Genomic DNA, 15,625 nt, shown 5'->3' on the forward strand with positions numbered 1-15,625 from the left:
TACACAGGGGACCATATGGGATGCTGAGTCAGCCGTATGCAAGGCAAGTGCCTTACTTGCTATACTACTCCTGGTGGTACACAGGGGACCATATGGGATGCTGAGTCAGCGGTATGCAAGGCAAGTGCCTTACTTGCTATATTATCTCTCTGCCCCGACATGTAGGTTTCTGAGACAAATGAGCCGTATGTATTCAGTCCCACAGAACACCTTATGCCACTTTTAGTTAGTCTATTCAGGATAAGACCAGAAGCATCCCAATAGGACAGAGTCTGAAATAATCAAAGGTGGGGGGAGACCAAGGCCGAGGGGAACTCATTCCAAAAGAATAGCATGGAAGTCACTGACCAGTCCCTGATATCAGGCCATATTTGAAGAGGGTGAACAAACTGAGAGGTAGCCAAAGCAAGCACAGCAGAAAATTAAGTGGGGGGGGGGGGGGGGAGGGCGGGAATGCTGGAGGGGAAGACAGAACAAGGTGTTAACACCCAGTTTAAGAGATTAAAAGGACTTGAGCTATCCTGGGCTCAAATAACTTTGCTCAAGGTGTGGAGAAAGCATGTGACTCGAGTACACATTTGCTGTGATCCCATGGGCTCACCAGATGTCTGTCATGTCTGGATGGGGCTTGTCTACACTCACAGCTGTGCCCTTTAAGCCCGCACGAGCGCTCTGGGCTACTTCATGAAAGATGGCCAGCCTGGGAAAAGATGTGAAGTCAAGAGAAATCCACAAGGGGCAATTATCAGGTGTCCCATCCTGGAGGACAGGGCAGGGGAGAACAGTTCTGCACACACCTTCTCCCTTCCCGTGCCCTTTCCTCAAGGGAACTTGAGGCACTGCCTGGGAAATGGGGATGACCCTGGGGGTGGATGGAATAGAAGGCAGCCTAGATGCTGTCTATCTGGGAAAGGCTCTGGAGTTCTGGAAAGGGTGAGACTAGAACACAAGGTGGGGGTTGGGAGAATCAGTCTTCAGGAGTCATGCTGTCTGCCCTGTTGCATCTTGTGGCTGGAGCCCACCTGTGAGTGTACAGACAAGCTGCAGCTCTGCCCTGTGGGCCCGCAATTCTCTGACAAAGATACACCCCACTGTCATGTGTGTACTGTGCTAAGTACCAGGCTATTACTTTTCACGTTTTCAAAAGGAAATTTTTTTTTTATCAGAGCTTCTATAGACTCATTTAAACCCTCTAAAAGTCTTCTGGAGCTGGACTGGAGGTTGAGGGACTGAGTTCCAGTGCTATGCAAACATTTACAATGTACATTCATTCCAAGCTTTAACTTCCTTATGAGTACTGCTCCCACTGCTGGAGTGACACTGGGGCAGGGCAGGGTCTGAGCTCCTGGGATGGCATCACAAGTGGCCTCAGTTTCATGAGGTAGGTTAACACTCCTCACCTCTGAGGGATGAGCACAGGTGAATGTAAGGGTCACCAGATCATGCAGAAATGGCCCCAACTTGTCATCTGGAACAATCATTACAGTCACCACTTGTCTGAAAGACACAAGACTCCAGAAACAAGATACATTCAACATTGAGCCTTGGAGAAGTCTTCACACTTGATCTGTTACTCCTACACTCCAATTCTACCTCTGGTGGGTCTGCCAACTCAGGAACCAAGGAAGGTCCTGCCCAGTTCCCACAGCCCAGCTGGCAGAATAGCATGTGAGGGCTGAAAGCTGACGGTCCAGATGGTGGGCTGGGCGAGGTGGGGTGGGGGGGTAGGGGGGCTGGGTGGCTGGCTCAACTGTATCCCTCTATATGCCTTTTTCCTCATTTGAGGAGTGGGAACGCCAACCACAGCAGTATTTCCCAGGGGTGTCAGGAATTTAATGGCGCTCAGACAGGGCCTTACAATTGGCACGCACTGGCTCTTATGAAAATCCTGAATATCACAATGTCTGTAAATACCCTCTCTGTAGGCTTGTATCTTTTCCATCCTTGCCTCAAGAAAGGAAGCTTAGGTTCAGAGCACGATTACTTTTCCAAGCACCAAGTACATGTTCCCTACCATTTCTTGTCCATGAGTCTGGTTCCCAGGCCCTTGTGTGCCTGGAACAGGCTGGCTAAAAATACTCAAAAAACCTTAAAGAAACTGAGGTGTCAGCACAGCAGCCAGTTTGTGTAGACCTGGGTCACCTCCATCCTCCTCACCTCAGTTTCCATGACAAGTAGGATGTGGCATTGTGTTGCCACGTTCAATAGTGGACTGCCAAGTATCAGTCTTTCAAAGTGCTGACAGCCAAGTCTCTCCCTCTCATGTTCCTGCATAGTAACCTCGTGGGGATAGAGAAGTTGTGAATACAATGGCAAATCTTGTTGCCATGCGTAGAATCACAGAGCACTTCTCCTCCTAGGTGTGGTACTGAGAAAACATGGGAGCCTTAGCCGTGGAAGTGAGTCACAAGAGGCCAGAGAGATGAACTCAGTTCTCACATGGGTTTGAGACTGCAAACCTGACTTCTGAGGCAGAACTGGCCCCAGTTTCCTTCCCTTGAATACTGTCCCTGGCCTGAGGGCGGACCTGGGACCGCCGCATGGCCTTCTCACCAGTGTGTATCCTCTGATGATGAAAGAGGGCTGGACGCTCTCGGAAGGCCCGGCCACACTGCCCACACACGAATGGCTTCTCGCCTGTGTGGATACGCCGGTGGCTAAGCAGCACAGCACCCTTGGCAAAGGCCTTGCCACAGTCCCCGCAGCGGAAGGGCCGTTCACCAGTGTGCAGCAGCTGGTGCTGGGTAAGGTTGGAGCTGTGGCTGAAAGCCCGGCCACACTGCTTGCATGTGAAAGGCTTCTCACCTGTGTGCACACGCTGGTGCTTGAAGAGTGAGGAGCCCTGGCTGAAAGCTGCACCACAGAGCGTGCAAGCATAGGGCTTCTCACCAGTGTGCGTGCGCTCATGCTGAATCAGATGTGAGTTGCGGCAAAAGCGGCGGCCACACTGACCACAGGCATAGGGCCGCCCGCCTGCATGGATCTTGCGGTGCTGGCTGAGGTTGGAGCCGTGGCTGAAGGCCTTGCCACACTCACTGCAGTGGAAGGCCTTTTCAGCCGTGTGGATGCGCTGGTGCCTCACTAGTGAAGAGCTGTGCCGGAAGGTCTTGCCACAGGCCGAACATGTATAAGGTGTCTCACCACTGTGGATGCGCTGGTGCTGTGTCAGGTGTGATGTCTGGCTGAAGGCCTTGCCGCACTGTGCACACTCATAGGGCCGCTCCCCTGTGTGCGTGCGCAGGTGCTTGAGCAGGTCAGAGCTCTTCACAAACACCTTGCTGCATGCCCTGCACTCAAAGGCCTTCTCCCCTGAAAGGAGATCTGTGCCAGTCTGAAAGACCTCGCCCAGATTGTCCCAGGTTGCCGGCTCCTGCCCAGGAGAGAGTCTCCGAGGCCCATGCCAAGTTGTGGCTGTGCCTATTCCCGGTTCCCCATCAGTGTGACTGACCTCCAAGTCTGGGATTCTTGGGAAGGTTCTTCCAGAGGACTCCCGGACACAAGGCTTCTGTTGCTCCAACACACCAGGCAGTCTGGCTGACACAGAGCGGTCTGTGAGGACCTTTCCCTGGGGCGGGCCCCCCTCAGGAACCCTCAGAGGGGAAGTCAGCCGCAGGCTTACATTGGTGTCACTGTTGCCAGGGCCTAGCAGGAGCTTTTCCCAGTATATAACTGACACTCCCATGGGCTTTCTCTGCCAAGACGGGGAGGTGACCTGCGAACTCTGCAGGATTTTTCCATGTTCACTGGCACCAGCAGCAGGGATGATCTGAGGAGGAAAAGGCCGAGGGAGACCCCTGGGGAAGGTCCTTGACGGTGCTGCTTCTCCAGAAACACTTCGGTCCTTTGCTATAAGCCGTGACCCTGAAGACAGAGAAACAGTACATGCCTAAGTCATCCTATTTAGGAGGGAGAGAACAGGGCAAACTGAATGGAAACCAAGGGGGTCCCCCAGGACTAGGTGTGGGGGCTGGGAAGAGAAGCAGGGAACAGCCACCCTTCCTGTAGCTAAATTTGGGGCACTGCCTAGCTTGCCTTTGCTCTTTACACTAGTGGCAAACTGGTGTTATACAACTCTTTCCCGTGAACTCTGTATCCAGGTGAAAGCTGTGCCCTAGTGCCTGGAACAGGCTGGCTAAAACTACTCAAAACAATAAAAACATGGAAAAGGAGGGAGGGAAAGGACCCACAGATGAAGTGGTGAGGCAGGATAAGAAGAGATGTCACACAATCTAAACTCAGAGAAAAGACATGGTGAGTAGATCTCACCATGTGTGGGGTAACCTCAGAGATCCCCTTTTCAAGGACAGCCAAGGCTGGAATGTCTAAGAGAGGCTGCTGGGGGAAGAATGCAGGGGTGAGGTGGGGGTGGGAGGCAGACAGAGAAAGGAAATTGGCCGAAGGAAGAGCATGTAAGGCACTGAAAAGGCAGGTCAGTCAGAAGTTAACCCCCAGCTTAACCCACCCTGAGTCCCCACTCACCAGGGATTGGCCTTCTTGGGGAGTTCCTGGCTGGGTCCATATCCCTCCCGCCAAGAACCCATGGCTCCTCACCATGCTGGAGCTGAATAACCACATGAGGTCTGGAGGTAGCAAGTCCTGTGGAGGAGGAAAAGCAGGGGATGGCCCAGTGTCTGTTCAGAGTGACCACCCAACACGAGGCAAGAGTCAGGGCTTTATAGACATGAATGGTGTGAACAGTGCAACCCAGGAAAGCAGGACATAGCACCAGTGGAGATTTCAAGGAACACCTCAGTGGTTCCCATGAGAATTCTTTTAGTTTAGTCAAGTGCAAAGGCACCATGGCCAAAGAGACACACAATCAGTGGGGAGGGGGCTGCTTGAGGACCATCAGAAAGGAGTCGCTGTTGGCGTCCCAGTCTGGCAACAACTGAGCTTCCCATATAGGACCCACAGCCTTACCCAGGGAAGCCACTAGTGCGAAGTTCTCCAGCATCACCTGGCGGTACAAGGCCCTCTGGGTTGCATCCAGGAGCCCCCACTCCTCCCTGGAGAAGTACACAGCCACGTCCTCAAAGGCCATCAGGCCCTGCAACAGCAGCCAAGGAAGAGGGACATGCTCTAAGCCAGAGTTTGTCTGTTGTTTTGTTTTTCTGGGGAGGGAGGTTTACTGAATGTAACCTGTGGTGCTGGGAGAGGGGATTAGGGACTACTTAGGGTTTGATACTTAGGCACCCTTGGCTATGTTGGGGTGCCAGGGATGAACTCAGGGATAAACCTATAAAGTACTCGCCCTAGCCCTGTTGAGCAACTCCCCAGCCCCTACTTTTTAAGTCATCTGTCCACAAAAAAGTTATTTTCTCTTAAAGGGTATGCTTGGATAAAGTTCATTTTATCAATGAATTTTAAAGTAACAAAAAACATAACTTTAAAAGTGGTTCCTTTAACTTCAAAATAACAATCTAATTTTAAAATAACACAAAGTATCATTCTGAATGGTCTTTACTTCTGCCTTAGCCATCTGTAAAATATTTCTTCTGTGCAATTTAAGCCCAAGCTTCCCCCAATTGTCCTGCCTTCCCAAATTACAATTTGTTCAACTACAAATGCAGATGAAGTTATGCTTCCACTCTGGAAATCCCGGCCAGAGTCCTCGCCTAAATTCAGTTTCCCTTCAAATTCCCGCATCTCCTGGAAGCAGAGATGGGATGAGTACTTCATGAACTAGTTTTCCCAAAGCTGCCGCTCCAGTCTGGCTGGGGACAATCTCTGCATCCTGGCCTGCCACTTGAGGCACACAAGTCTCCCCCCAAGAAGCACTAAATTCGGCTAACCCCCTCCGAGCTTGTGCACGTGCGGGTCCCTGCCGCTGTCATTTTCCCCGAGACTTTATATGAGCAGGGGTTCTCGCGTGCACGCTGCACCGCCCTGGATCCCCGCGGCAATGGGGAAGGGGCGGTTTAGGAAGCCTAACCCTTTGCGTTTTCTGAGTCCGTGGGGAAGGGACCTGGGTGCGCGGTCTCTGAGCCGCATCTACTCACCCGGGCCAGGTTGGTCGACATGGCCACCGCCATTCGCACCGTCCGCTGAGGAGACGCAGGAAGGGTCGGCCCCCTTGGCGCCCTCCTGGCCCTGGGCCTCAGCGTCCCGAGCCCTCAAGTACGCAGAAGCCCAGGGAGCCTCCTGTGGGGCCACCACGATGCACGTGGCATTGAGGGCCGCCTATGGGCCCCGAGGCCGCCGCTGGCGGACTCAAGAGACCGGGGATGAGAGGCCGTGTGGCGGGCTGGACAGCTGCGGCGAATGCACGGGGAGCAGCTTCTCCGCTCTCGGCTCCCTCACGACCTTCGCTTCAGCTCCCGAAAGCATCGAGACAAGAAAAGTGACCACAAGGACCCGTCTCTGACCGGCGGCGGAGCGGAAGCTCCGGACCCGCAAGTCCAAGCTTCGTGGGAGCTCATTGGCCAAGAGCACAGAAGACGCACGCGCAGAAGCCTCTGGGTAGTGCGCGTCCCGCCCCCCACCCCCGCCCCCGTCTCCAGGGCAGCGCCTGAGCATCGCCGTGAGGGACGCTGGGAAACGGAGTCCGATGGCTGCTCCCCCGGACAATCCGATGGCTTGTCGCTATTCTAGGTCAATCGCTGAGTATGGCTTCCTACCCGGGAAATCTAGATTAACCACGGTTGTTGAAAAAATGAAGGGGACCCCAATGGGGTGCACCAAAGAACAAAATTTGCAGATTGGGCTGAGAGGGGCAGAGCTTGGGCCTTGAGCCCAGGTTCCAATTCCAGCTAAACCTCTCTCAGGGTGACTGTGGGCCCTAGGTTGGTCAAGGGGTAATGATCAGTTTTGCTATCCAAGATTTGCAAGCCCCCAGCTTAATCCTTAAATCTGAAATTGTTCTCTGAGACTTCCTCAAACCGTTTTCCTTGCCACACTGAATGATGCTGAAACTTCATTTCACACACCATTTGTCCTTATGTTATCAGGGTTATGTTATTTTGCCCTCAGGTCACACCATTAATTCCCTGTGTCCCAGCTAACTCCCCCAATCTATCTCAGGGTTTTCAACAAATAAAACAGGACCAGGAAAAGGGCATAGAGATAGTACAAACATTAGGGTGCTTGCCTTGTATGTGGCTGACCCATATGGTCCTCTGAGCACTGCCAGGAGTGATTCCTTAGTGAAGAACCAGGAGTAACCGCTGAGCATCATCAGGTGTGGGCCACAAACAAACAAACAAACAATAAACACAATCTATCTCTAGGACTTAACTGCAGGCCGTGGTACACTTTAAGTATGTTGATAGGTTAAAGGCAACTGCAAAGCCCAGAATTAAATAAACTCAATACCTGAGAACAATATTCCTGGAATGGCAATTAGAATAGTTCAAGTTGCTGAGTGGTGGTGCTGACAGGGACTGCATCAACAACTTCAGAATAGGTTATCTTGGTGAGTGGGCAGATGAAAGAAGGAAGGCCTGGGGGTCTGGCCAACACCTTAAGACTGGATTTTTTCAGATTTCACTCTAGGACCAGGGGAACCATAGGACCAGACCCAGTCCTTTCAGAACTGGAAAGAATTGGGATCAGAAAAAAGGGCCAGACTGTGAAAAAGAAAAACCGCAGGACTGCCACTAGGGATACAGCTGCTTTGGATGATAGCAGCCCAGATTCAGTTCTGCTACACCCCACTTCACAATCATATGTGGTTTTAGTGATGGTGGGTCATGGGCCCCACCCATAGTGCTGAGGGGCTACTTCTGGCTCTGCACTCAGGCATCATACCCAAGTACAGAATACTGGGGATTGAACCAGGGTTGGCCATGTGCTAGAGATAGAGGCTGAGGCATATTGGAGATGGCAACAAGATAAGAAGACCAGAATTGGTGCTTATTCACTCCTCAAGAGATTCATTAGCATTTCTTGACAACCCTATGAAACCATGGGATTTCGGTGGAGCCGGTGATTAATTCAATGGCAGACAGCTGGAAGGGGCTTCTGCTCTACCCCTTGATACACATGGATTAAGATTCCCAATATTAAAGGTGACAATATAGCCTTTATTACTATATGTTCCAGAACTGTGTGAGGCAGTCAGTTCCAGGGTTGGATAAATCCACTATAAATCAAGTGTTCATGAAAATGCTTAACCTGAGTCAGAGTTATCACTGTTATCACAGAGTTATCACAGTGGGTCGGGTGTTTGCCAAGCATGTGGCCAACTTGAGTTCGATCCCCAGCATCCCATATGGTCCCCCAAGTACCACCAGGAGTAATTCCTGAGTGCAGAGCCAGGAGTATTCTCTGAAATTGCCTGGTGTGACCCAAAAAGGGAAAAAAAAAAGAGGAAAAAATGTTTAAATTCCCTGGAAGTTCTTACTAGACGGTGCCCACCCAGATATAATTCTTGGCCAGAGTTGTATCAAGTCCACACCTAATCTATTGACTACCCATAATTCTCTTCCAAAAAGAGTAGATACAAGAGAACCAGAGGGGGGAGAACCAAGCAGGGAGGGGGCTTGCCTTGCACATGGCCGACCCAGGATTGAACCCCAGCATCACATATGGTCCCCCAAGCACTGCCAGGAGTAATTCCTGAGTATAGAACCAGAAGTAATCCCTGTGCATCACTGAGTATGACTCAAAAAGCAGAGAAAAAAAAGAGTAGATAAAGGGACAGAGCAATAGGGCAATGCCTTATACACAGCAAACTCGGGTTTGATCCCCAGCACCCCGCATAGTCCTCAAAGTGCCAGGAGTGATCCCTAAGCATAAAACCAAGTCAGCCTAGTGCACCACGAGGTGTGACCCCCCCAAAAAAGAGAGGGTCCAGAGAGATAGTACAGCAGGTAGGCTGCTTGCTTTCCATTTGGCCAACCTGGGTTCAATCCTGGCACCCCATGTGGTCCCCTGAGTACTGCCAGGAGTGACCCCTGTGCACAGCACTGCCAGGTGTGTCCACCCCAAAAAAGAGAGAGAGGAAGTTAATGGAGGTACATCACTCCTAAGCCCGCAGGGGTGACAGAAACCATACGCATGTACCAGGTAGAGTGGGGACAGTTCTGTCAAAAATGTCGACATTCCTGGGAAGATCAGAGAATACATGGTTCCTGAGAGCTTCCCAAATACATGGCACACCTGAGGGTGGGTGCTGGGTCTACTGGGTTTGGTGTTTCTCTCAATCTAGTTTCAGGATGGAGAGATTTCATGCTGAACAATGTGCCAGTGGTGGCCAAGGCCAAAGGCTTTCACACACCCATGGCTTTCTTTTTTTTTTTTTCTTTTTGGGTCACACCCGGCGATGCACAGGGGTTACTCCTGGCTCTGCGCTCAGGAATTACCCCTGGCAGTGCTCAGGGGACCATATGGGATGCTGGGAATTGAACCCGGGTCGGCTGCATGCAAGGCAAACGCCCTACCTGCTGTGCTATTGCTCCAGCCCCACCCATGGCTTTCTAAGGCCTTTTGCCAGTGTGGATTTTTTACACTGAAGGAGGAGAGAACTATATTTGAAGGATCTCCCGCACTCTGTATGCTCGAGGCCCTCTCCTCACTGTGAAACTGCTGGTGCCAATTGCATTAGTACCTCGTGGTAAATGCTTTCCAGCACAGATTGCACTCATAGGGTCTTCTCCAGTAAGCACTTTCCAGGGTGGAGAGACCAGAATGAATCATGTAAGGTTTCCCACACTGCTTGTATTCACTCCAGTGTGAATCTTCTGGAGAAGAATGAAGTATCTAAAGAATTTTCCACATTCTCTGCATTCATGGGGCCTTTCTCCACTGTGAATTTTCCAATGCTGAATGAGGGTCAACAAAACACTTTAAGACTATGCCACATTCACTGCACTTGTAAGGCCTTTCTCCTGTGTGAATCCTCTGGTGCAAAATAAGTGCCTCTTTGTAGTTAAAGATTTTCTTACACTCATCACACATGAAAAGCCTGCATGGACCTTCTGGTGTTTCCCCATTTTTTATTTTATTTTATTTTATTGCTTTTTGGGTCATACCGATGATGCACAGGGGTTACTCCTGGCTTTGCACTCAGGAATTACTCCTGGTGGTGCTCAAAGGACCAGATGGGATGCTGGATATCGAACCCGGGTTGGCCGCGTGCAAGGTAAATGCCTTACCTGCTATACTATCGCTCCAGCCCGTTTCCCATTTTAGGTAGATATAAAGGTCTTTCCACAGTCACTATACATACACATGGGATGTATCTGTTGTGTGAAGTTTCCGGTGACTATCACAGACCAACTTCCCGTTGGGGGCATTTCCAACTGTTAGGCAACTGAGAGGTCTCTTCAGAATGAGCTATCAGTGGTAAAGCAGGGAAAAGGCCTTCAGAAAGGCTTTCTCAAAACAGCTGTACTTCAGGATCTTTAAGCAGGTGCAGATGTCCTGCTTCTGCTGCTGCTTGAAGCTGGGTGCAATCTGCTCAGAGGCCTCCTCACACCTATTGGGTAACATTGGGTTGTCCTTGTACCTCTGGCAGGAAGTTTAGGTTTACTGAGCTACTCCCACAACAGTGTCCCTAAGGCACACCCAATTCCATCAGGCACTAATAATCCTCTCTCTCTCTCAAAAATATATTTTGCTTTTTGGGTCACACCCACATATGCTGGGAATAGAACCCGGGTCGGCCACATGCAAGGCAAATGCCCTACCTGCTGTACTATGGCTCCAGCCCCTTCTTTTTATTTTCTAATACTCAGTTTTCTTCCTGATTGCCATGATGACATCTGTGACAGGATGGGTCAACATTGGCTTACTACTGCTTTTACTGCTTTCTAGGTTTGATTCCTTCAAGATCATGTATGGTTGTCCAACTGGAGGAAGAGACCTGGCAGCCCAGCATGGTAGACAGGACTCTGATCAGCAGAGCAGATTCTAGGTGGAGTTCAGGTCTTGGTGAGTAGGGCTGAGGGAATACCTTGGTTTCGGGTATGCACCCTGTGCATCGCTGGGTGTGACCCAAAAAGGAAAAAAAGAAAAGAAACCTCTGTACATTTAAAGTATTTAGAGCTGGAGAGAGAACAGTGGATATGTGTAACTTTGCTTTGCACATAGCCCACTCAGGTTTGATCTCCAGTTCTCATGTGGTCCGGAGCCCTGCCAGGAGTGATCCCTGAGTGCAGAGCCAGGAGTAAATTCTGAGCTCTAGTGGGTGTCTAGAGGGGGCGGGTTGCATTTCCCTTCCTGCCCCAAACAGAGCTCTAGCAGCCGAAGATCTCCAGAACCAGCCACCACCATGCTGAGACCACTCTCCACACGCATGAAGGTACCGGCAGAGGAACAAAGGCATGCGGGTCCCGGGGCTGAGATCTCCAAGCCTGCTCAGATTGGGGCTGTGCATCCTTCACCCAGATCTTCCATCTTCCAGTAGGCAGGGGTCACACCCACCATCTGACCCCCAGCGCCCGTGTAATCCCATCAACGGCCAAGACCCAGAGACTATAAAACCCAGCTCCCGGAAGACATCTTATTATCTTTCTTACTTTGGACAACCTGGCAGGTTACCAAATGTTACCTGCCTACACGGCAAAGTCTGGCAAACTCCCCGTGGCGTACCCAATATGCCAAATACCAGTAACAATGATGGGTCTCATTCTCCTAATCCTGAAAGAGCCTTGAATATGGCATTTTTTAAAATCTCAGGGCTAGGACGAATAGACGTTACTGGGGCCTGCTCAAGGCAATCGACGAACAACGGGATGATGGTGATCATGATCGTGAGTGGGTGTCATCCAAAAATCAAAACAAAACCAAACTAAAATTAAAAAAAAACAAACAAACAAAAACACAAAATAAGTTAGAGTACATGCCTTCCATGTAGAAGGCCTGGGATCAATCCAAAGTATCACATAGTCTCCTGAGCACTGCTGGAAATGACCTTTAGCACTGAGCCAGATGAAGCCCCTGAATACCACCAGATGTGGCCCACAAACAAAAAAAATCATATTTAGGAATAAATTTAGCCCTTTGTACTGAAAACTGGGCTGGAGTGATAGCACAGCAGGTAGGGCATTTGCTTGCACACATTCAACATGGCTGACCCGAGTTCGATTCCTCTGCCCCTCTCGGAGAGCCCAGCAAGCTACCGGGAGTGTCTCGCCCACATGGCAGAGCCTGGCAAGCTCCCCGAGACATATTCAATATGCCAAACACAGTAACAACTAAGTCTCACAATGGAGACATTACTGGGCCCACTCGAGAAAATTGATGAACTCAGCGGGTAGGGCGTTTGCCTTGCACGCGGCCGACCCGGGTTTGATTCCCAGCATCCCATATGGTCCCCTGAGCACTGTCAGGGGTAATTTCTGAGTGCAGAATCAGGAGTAACCCCTGTGCATTGCCAGGTGTGACTCCAAAAAGCAAAATAAAAAAAAAAAAAGAAAAGAAAATTGATGAACAATGGGAGGACAGTGACAGTGACTGAAAATTATGTAACACCACTGAAAAAAAAGCTAAATAAATCAGAAGCCATCCCATGGTCGTGGACTAAAAGATATGAGTGAAGAAAGCAATACTCTGAAACTGATCTACTGATCTGAACTCACCACTTAAGCCAGACCCAGAGAGGGTCACCAAATTTCTTTTAGGACATGAAAGCAAATTCTGGAGCACAGAGAATTGAGGCTTTGGCAAAGTGCAAGTGCCAGACAGAGGTAGAGCTAGATGGGATTTACTAAACAATCAATCAATTTTTTAGTTTTTGTGTTTAACCTACGTTACTGGTGCCTGCTCAAGCAAATCGATGAACAACGGGAGGACAGTGCTACAGTGTTTTTAATCACACTGGTGGTGCTCAGGGCTCACGCTGGCAGGACTCGGGACCATAAGGGATGCCAGGGATGAATATAGGATGGCCAGGTGCAAAGAAAACATGCTCAGGCCAAACATTTGGAGGTTTGTGTGCATATGTGTGATGGGGAGTGCTCAGTTGCATAGGTGCTTGAGGAAAAATGGGGTGTCAGGAGGCTCAAATGTAAGCCCAGGCATCCTGCATGAAGGCATACACTTTATCCCTTTGAGCTATCTTCCTGGTCCAAATTGAACACCTGAACCCCAAATTTATTCTGTAATGCAGTAGGTATGAAGGCTGCAAGTTGGTTGCTTAGAGAGAAGAAGGGAAGAGCAGATCAGATTCATTGCAACAAGAATAGGGGCCTGAGAAGGAGGTAGCCTCCATGGTGAGCTCCCTGAGGAGAAAAGGCAAGGTGCTTCAGTTTGCTGTGGGAGAGGATGAGAAACTTACCCAGGGACCCTACAAGTTCTCCAGCATCACATCTTGGTAGAGCCTCTTCTGGGTCAAATTAAGAAGTGTCCACTCCTTCAGGGAAAAATGCACAGCCACATCCTCAGATTTCAACTGCATCTTGGATCAACAGTGGACAGAAAAGTCAACAAAAAATGGAGCAGAAGGATACATCCAGGATCCTAACCTGTGTCTCAGGGCCCTACTGTATCTTTCACTGACATCACCTTTCCTTTTTTAAAAATTGACTTTTTGAGGCCACACCTGGCAGTGCTCAGGGGTCACTCTTTGCTCTGCACTCAGGAATCCTGGTGGAGCTGGGAGACCACATGGGATGCCATGAATCTAATCCAGGTCAGCCTTGTGCAAGGTAAGCACGCTACCTGCCATACTACTGTCCCAGCCCTCATCGTTCCCTTTGAAATCCAATCTCCATACCCCACTCACACCCACGAACCCCTCACCTCCTAAGAACCTCCGCTAAGCAGATCACTGAAAAGCCAGAGTGTTAAAGGGCATGTCTCAGTCTCATGTAAGTGCTGGACTCTGCATGTATCCACTGCAACTACATGAACAACCAGGCAGACACAAAACTAATTCATGCTGGGAACCCTTGATGACCTTTCTACAACCAGACCCAAGTCACCCACTCTCTTGGGGCAAGTAGCCACCTGGTTCGCAGGCCCTTCCAGTTGACCCTCCTACCCACAAACACATATTTTGGGGGGTCGGAAGGGGGGGTGGGCCACATCCAGCAATCACTCCTAGCTGGGTTCGCAGGACCCTATTCAATTCCAGGGATTGAACCTGGGTGGCTGCACGCAAGACAAGCTCCTGACCCCATGTACTATGGCTTCAGTCCTAGCACACACTTTCAAATCTATGCATGCTGCTTCTCTTCAACCCAAGTACAGCTCACCACCCATCATCCCATCCTGCCCCGGTCCTGCCCAGGACACCCCCATGTCTACAATGGAACCCAAAAGTCAGGCTCGTTCCTGGCTTCAACCACCCATAGTTCGAAACCGCACGCGGGTCTCCGAGTCCACATTCAGTCGGGCACTCGAACCCGGGGAGGGTCCTGGCGCTCTTCCTCTCACCTGCACCTCCTCCGCCACGGAAACCATGGGCGGGTGGGGCCCTGCCGGACTCGGAAGATCCTTACCAGCCTGCCAACTGATGACCCTTCTGCTTACGATGTGCCTCGAAATCCCCGGGAGGCGGAAGCGGGCGTGGAGGCCAACGCACCGCGACAGAGGCTTCAGGAAGGTAGAGCCACTGCGCTAAGGTTCCAGTTTGCGCGCTGGGCGGGAGCCAGGAGAGGGTCACAGCCCTTCCTCGGGGCGGGGCCTCCAGCACCGGCCACGCCCGCGCCACCACGCCCCAGTCGTTCGCCCCGCCCACCCACGGCCGTAGACGGAGCGCGCCCGTGTCGCCGGAAAACGGACCTCCCCTGCCCTGCACTCACGAATCAGCGGCCTGGACGTAATCTTCATGCTTCCTTCAAATTTGTTGTCTAGGCCACAGGGGGTGTGATGCCGGGCGCGTGGTTACATGATCTCGCCCAGCGCTCGTTTTGGTGACGCGAAGGACAGCCCGGAAAAAGGTGTCCAGACGGCACGGGAAGGGGCCGTGTCCGGGCGCGGGGCGCTTTTGGGGCGGGGCTTCTCAGGGTGGGTTTGGGCTGGATCTTTGGCGCAGAACTCGGGGAGGGCTTCAGCGCGCCTTTGGAGGGTCTTGCCTTTCCGCTTTTTGAAAGGCTGCCCCGTAGGTCTGCACCACATAGGGTGTCCGGAGCGGAATGTGGGCTCAGTTACAGAGGCTCAAGTTGGGTCCACTTATAGAGGCTCAAAAGCGTCCCTGCTCAAATTCAGTGAACAGTTGGAAGGATCCTGGCAGTAGAAGGGAAAGTCGGGGAAGGTCCGCAATTGGGATTTAGATATTTATTTGCGTGAGGCGGGGTTCAGGACTTACGCCTGGCTCTGTACTCTGAAGTGGCCTCTGGCGGTGCTCGAGGATTCGAATATGGGTTACCCCAGACAGGACTCAAGACAAGCACTATCCTGTCCCTCTCCTTTTTGACCCTGGGGAATGAAGCACCTGACTGACTCCCTTACAGACTCAAGGGAAGGGGTGAGATAGATGAGGGCCCGGGAGCAATGTGGGTCGGAAGATGAACCCTCTGTTCAGCCTCTGCCATATGTGATCCCCATTTGCTCCTTAGCAGGTGTTCAATAAATACTGCTGCACAAATTCTCACTGCAAGTAAGGATGTTTATTGTTTCCCATTTTACAGCAAGGCAAACAAAACTAAGCTGATCAAGGCCTATCTGGTGCTATGGCAGTCTTTGACTCCCTCTGAGTACTCACCAGCACCAGTCCTGGGGTGAGGAGCAAGCTTGGAGC

At 51.1% G+C, this 15,625-nt stretch overlaps 1 protein-coding gene across 2 annotated transcripts; it reads right to left on the reverse strand.

The window, feature by feature from the left end:
* Positions 1-911: 911 nt before the first annotated feature.
* Positions 912-13,333, reverse strand: ZNF324 (zinc finger protein 324). Of its 2 annotated transcripts, XM_056136367.1 has the most exons (4): positions 6,000-6,156; positions 4,921-5,047; positions 4,480-4,596; positions 912-3,861 (listed from the first exon to the last, which is right to left on the reverse strand). In XM_056136367.1, exons 1-4 carry the CDS (start codon positions 6,030-6,032, stop codon positions 2,429-2,431), a joined length of 1,710 nt encoding a protein of 569 aa, XP_055992342.1. In that variant the 5' UTR covers positions 6,033-6,156; the 3' UTR covers positions 912-2,428. The 2 variants fall into 2 exon arrangements, with proteins under 2 accessions (XP_055992342.1, XP_055992343.1); XM_056136368.1 differs by lacking the exons at positions 4,921-5,047; positions 6,000-6,156 and adding an exon at positions 13,220-13,333.
* Positions 13,334-15,625: the final 2,292 nt, after the last annotated feature.

Source organism: Sorex fumeus, unplaced genomic scaffold (genome assembly GCF_029834395.1).
Source record: "Sorex fumeus unplaced genomic scaffold, SorFum_2.1 ptg000122l, whole genome shotgun sequence".
In the NCBI taxonomy this organism is placed as follows: Eukaryota; Metazoa; Chordata; class Mammalia; order Eulipotyphla; family Soricidae; genus Sorex; species Sorex fumeus.